Genomic DNA, 6,000 nt, shown 5'->3' on the forward strand with positions numbered 1-6,000 from the left:
CTCTTACAAGAATAAATGTAAAGAAAGGGAAGGACAGGGATCTATATGGAGCAAGTACTATCGATGACGTCATGGGGCTATACCACAAGGCGCCACGTGAAGTGAACAGGCCCATGGAAGAGACTGGAAAACACTCCATATAGAAAATTGCATTCAACATAAAGGAACCCAAACACACACACATATACATACACACAAATATATACAAATACAAAATATTTGTTTAACCCCTTCCATAGGAATCTCCTCTCTTCTTCTCACAAATCTCACTTTTATTTCCTCTTTTATATATATATATATATATATATATATATATATATATATATATATATATATATATATATATATATATAATTTTGGAACTTTGGAACTAAATAAATTAAAGATAACCTACTCGAGATGGGAGAAGTACATTTAAATTAAAAAAAGTATGGACCCCACTTCGAGCACAGTTAATATCATGAAAAAAGCGACAGCGAACACAAAATAGCACACATATAAACCACTAGGGTTTTAATTTATATAACGGTACATCGCTGACTCGCCAAAATTCAAAATTGCTACAAATCTCCTATTGAGATCATTACTCATAGGAAAAGATAGAACAACTGGGTACTGAAATTTGATCAATAATTTGCTGTCCCAACATGAACACATATATAGCAATCATACCATATTGCATACACATATAGCACACATGGGACATAGGGTGACCCCTAGCAAAGGTCAGCTTTAACGAACTAGGGAAGGAACTCCAAGGAGGTGATAGAAACCACTCTCGGATGAACTTCCCTATAGATACACTATAAAAAATCTAAATTAAAAAGATTTCATTTCAAAATTCTTTTTATAAAAGTAACACATACAACACACCTTTGGGGGAAACAACAACACATAAACAATTTTCACTTCTTTCGCTAGTTGGGGGGGGGGGGCCGGCATCTGACTGGTGCCACCCCCACCCCCCAAGAAAAGTATGTATGCATTAGTGTAGCAGGGCTCACATTCCGGTTGAGGTTCACCATTCTGGAAGTATGCACGAGTCAGGTGGTATATGGTGTCCGAAACCGGATCTGCACAATAACACCTCATCTGTCCTATTTGTTCTGTCCGACGGATGATGTTCTCCAGTAGTGGGTCAAATGCTCTTAAATTTGTTTGTGGAGTTTTCATTCCGCATATCTTGCCAAGTATGACGAACATGCTGTTCTATGCAATATCTGAAGTCAGTATATGGAATCTTCCATTCGGAAACGGGAGACCGCAGTGGAGCTTTTTGATGCTTTATCTGCTCTTTCATTACCCTTTATGCCAACGTAACTAGGCAGCCAATGGTACAAAATACGTTTCGTAGATTCTATAAGAACACCGTGTATCAAAAATATATGGGATATGAATGGGTTGTTAGATTAAGGCTTTCAACGTGGAAAGGAAATCCGAAATAAAGGCTGTACTTTGGGGGTAGGGAGATTTCAACGTGGGGAGAGAGAGAGAGAGAGAGAGAGAGAATATGGAAGGCTAATTGAATTTCTATGAAACTGTTACCCTGGTCTATCATATGTGTTCGATCTTGAATTTTGAAAGACGGAACATGCAATCAATGCAAGTAAATCTCTGATAGCATGGATATAAAGGTAATGGTCTGGGAAATGGAAAATAATAATCAATAAAAGAAATTTAAACACTTAAAAAAAAAAAAAACGAGAATCAACCATAGATCACCATGTTAGACAGGGAATTGTGATCTTCCTTTTCAAATTAATGTCCAATACTTTCTAACAATAAGAAATAAGACAAAAAAGTGATTGGGGTTTTGTTATTCCTTTGCTGGCAATTAAAATGCTAAATTCCAAAATATCATTTTTGTGTTTTATTTATGATAGCTAAAATGTAAACATTGTGTAAATTTTAAGATTTTAATGCACAAATATTTTTTTCTAAAAATCATTTGCTAAAACAGAAAAAACAAATAATAAAACAAAGAAAATAATTTCCGATAACTAAAATTGTAAATATTGTGTAAGTTTTCAATTTTTAATGCAAGTGCAAGCCACAATTTTTTTTTATAAAAAAAATCGTTTACAAAAACAAAAACAAAAACCCCAAAATAGACAAACAATCAAAATATAAACAACATAACTTCCAAAATCTCGGGGAAAATATATGATTCTCTTAAAGATAAAACAGATGCAAAGTATTGTCGTCTGAATTTCGATCTTCGTTTGAAATATTCATACTTTGCTGTATATTATGTGCATGCATGCATACAAATATATGTAACGAAGCATGAAATGCGTTGGACTTACCTGCATCCACCAGGTTACCATGGTAACAAAAAGAGACGATGATCAGACCTAAAAGATTATTCAGCACAGTGGACCACCGCACCATCATGGGCATGTAAACGCCAAACAAACTGTGCACTTAACAAATTCTGTATCACTCGGCTTATAACTAATCGGATACCCGTCTGCACATCATCCAAAATGCCTGGCCACTGTTACTCATACGCCTTGCCAAGGATTTTAATTTTCCTGACACTATCTTGTTTAGGGAAAATATTGATTCAACTTCAATCCACGGCCCGTGCATTCAATGACTTGATGAAAAATTAAGCATTGCGGCTGGATTCAACTAGTGTGCCGTTATTCCATGCTGCATTATTCAACATTGTTTTTGGTATGACCTCATTGTTCATATGCAGTGAGGCTCGACATGGGATGTTACAAGACATTTCAATCGATTTTGAAAAATAACGGTAAATATATTTAAAATTGAACGGTGAAGAATCTTCCGAAGCCTTTAAAGAGGATGAACAATTTTTCATATATTTGATTAATGTAAGTAGTTTATATCACGAGAGATCTGGTACCTGGTGACTACGCTCGAGTGTAAAAAAACAAAAACAAAATGTCCATAAATTAAGAGAAATTCAAACTGCACTACTATCAATATGTACTCTGGTCTGTTAATACTACTACAGCAGCGCAATATAATAAGTACGCATTAACAGACTCGTATAGGATACAAGAACATTAAAAAAATTGAACTTAAAAACTACTAGCACAGTCAGACTTAGAATAACACTAGCGAAGTGAAACAGAGGAACGAAGACTAAATATGAAAATATGTAAGCATCATAGAGTAATGTCACAAAGCTACGTTGTACTGAATGCAAGAGAGGTAATATAAATATATTACTAGTCTAATATCAAGGCAACCTTTTCGGTTTCAAGGGATAATGCATACATATTTAAAGAATAAAAAGTGTTAATTCACTGACTTTAAATATAAAAACAACAAAAAACTGTAGTTTAGAAATGATGCAGATTTACGATTATGTTTTAATGTTTTGATTACATTGAAAAAAAGCAGAGATCGGTCTAAACAGCCCAGTAAGAAGAAGGAATAATCATGTACTTGATGCGGGTGAATGCGCAAATTTGTATACGGCTTTAAATTTACAGACAACATCAAAATCTCGTCTTCGTGCAAGTTCAAGTTTCAATGATTATTTATGAAAGATAATGTTCGATTAAAAACTGCACACGTTGACTTAGTGTATGAAATAGCGTAAGTGTGATTTCTGATTACGAACGACACTTTTCATCTGATTCAGTTGGTTTGTACATTAAGATGTATAATTCCATACTTAATAACATCGAATATGACACAAGCAAAGATAATTGGGGAAATGCTATGATGCGTCGTCGTTGGTATCGATGAGTACACGTAGCTCGCCATTTGTACATAGTGTATGTTGTTTTCTTTTTGATAGCTCCTTATTTAGTTGATACAAGTGACTTGCTTTTTAGTATCATTAGGCAGTTATTGCAAAACGTAAAGGAAGCAAGATATCAAAAGAGAAAAAATGTTTTGTTGGCATTATTATTTCTGTTGCTGAGTATGATTAGCGGCAGCTGTTCATTTATTCACAATGTGGCATGTTTTTAAATGTTTATTGATAGAATTCAAACTGATATAAGTGACTTGCGAGCTACCATATTTTTCTACTTATCTCTGAAATCCACTGAAAGCAAGATTTTTTGTGTGCATTCTTATTGTATTAGATGAATACAAGTATCAACCTCTGAAATCCACTGAAAGCAAGATTTTTTGTGTGCATTCTTATTGTATTAGATGAATACAAGTATCAACATTGCTGGTAATTATTTTCTTATAATGATACTCTTTCTTTTTCACTAACTGATATTATAAATCACACCAATTCGAGTGACGTGTGAATGTATGCTTTCAAACTCGTCAGTGAATACGATACAAACAATACACGCATGTTCGATTACAGTATCGCTGTTTGAGGTGAAAACGCAGAACTAAATTAGAAAACCCATAGTCTTGTTATTTCTAATTTTCGAACAGTTTACGAAAATATCTACTTTCGCATTATCTAAAGGTTCCATTTAACAACTGTCCCTGTTGTAACGTAGAACGAATTCGATTTAGTTTTAATTAATACGGCACTGGTTCATTTTAAACGGCATCGCTAATAAAGTGTCTGGTGCTGCATCTAAAATGTATTTATGCAGACAGCCTGAAAAATGGATAACAATAGTTTTCTTTACACGGACTTTATTAAATCTCTGTTAATGCTAACAGCTGTGCATATGACTGTAATGTAAACTTGCAGCACCCGAAAAGAGTGATCACAAGTTGGTATAACCTTGCTGGAATGGTCGTTTTTGAACAATTCTTGCATGCATCATAATTTTCAATCGTAGTTTTTGCTACAGTGATTAATAATTACAAGAAAAGGTCCCTTTAAATACGCCAGTACTTTTTTTTTAGAGAATCAAATCGATATTCAAGTACAAAATGCTAAGGATTGGTTTAAATACATATACATCAAGGAAGGTATCTGATAATCAATATGTGTATTTAAGCGGCAAAAGGGATCAAATCAAAATACTTGAAACAGGGATTTGAGTAGTCATAGAATCAGTCCTGTCTGTACCGGCTTAGTACCCATAAGGAAACGCATGCTTCTCCGATTCCGCTAAGCTGACTACTGGTAATGAATATCCGAAAAGGTTCAAATCACATTCTGTATTTTTATTTGGATCATAGTATATTTGAAATGTTATTTACACATTGGTATACAGAACGTTCAACCGGATTAAACAAGACTGTAATTTGTGTGTAATTTCCACCTTGTTTCCACACACGAAAATGTTTATATGCCATTAATATTTAAAAAGAAAAAAGAAAACAACAGTAGTGCCTGGACCATATACCAATTTCTTGACTGTGAATAAAATAAAAAGTTAACTGGGCCATGCTAATTTCTTAATTGTACATTGAACTTAAGGAAATCAAACTTAAGACATACAGAACGTAAAGAAAAGTCGGTAAATTCGTTGTTATGTGATCAGACACGTGAGCAATGTATTGTATCGTACATTTTCATGATCCTTGTACGAAATATGAAAATGGCAATTTGCTTATGTTACGGGCTGATTTGCACGCACTTAAATGGATAAGTTGCTCAATACAGTATATATCATCTACACAAATTTAATAACTTGATAGTAACTTGAATCTTTCCTCATTTCTAATTTTCCTATCCGATTTTATCAGACTTTCATCTTCAGTGTTTTTTTCTTCTTCTATTCAAGCCATGATACTTTATCTAGAAACTGACCTGGAAAATTGGGGAGTTCTTTACAGCCTGGATTATGTTCATTTCATCTATTTCGTAATTATGTTTGCTTTTCCATGAAGTGTTAAATTCCATATAGCCATTTTTGAGTGAGGGCAATAGGGCAACTGTTTACGCACAATATAATACCTAGGCAGTAAAAGAAAACAAAAGGTACCTGATCTACTACTACTAATCGGCAATAAATATCACAAAGTGACTGCCACAGAATGTCGCTAATTGACACCAAAACCCACTAGATGCTAAAAGATTGATTTAGGGTTATACCATTAGAGACGAAGAGTCTTTATTCATTCCAATAGCCCAAATATGCTGTGTGGATA

The 6,000-nt window shown here is 34.0% G+C and overlaps 1 protein-coding gene across 1 annotated transcript in view; it reads right to left on the reverse strand.

Moving 5' to 3' along the window:
* Nucleotides 1–2,664, reverse strand: part of LOC149785296 (uncharacterized) — a 51,462-nt gene extending 48,798 nt beyond the window's left edge. Inside the window, exon 1 of the mRNA XM_089979170.1 lies at nt 2,307–2,664. Within this exon, the coding sequence (XP_089835296.1) occupies nt 2,307–2,400 (94 nt within the window). The 5' untranslated portion in view covers nt 2,401–2,664. The remainder of the gene's footprint in view (nt 1–2,306) is intronic.
* Between the last annotated feature and the right edge of the window lie 3,336 nt (nt 2,665–6,000).

This window comes from Sinohyriopsis cumingii, chromosome 13 (genome assembly GCF_028554795.1).
Source record: "Sinohyriopsis cumingii isolate HCF-2022 chromosome 13, ASM2855479v2, whole genome shotgun sequence".
Lineage (NCBI taxonomy): Eukaryota > Metazoa > Mollusca > Bivalvia > Unionida > Unionidae > Sinohyriopsis > Sinohyriopsis cumingii.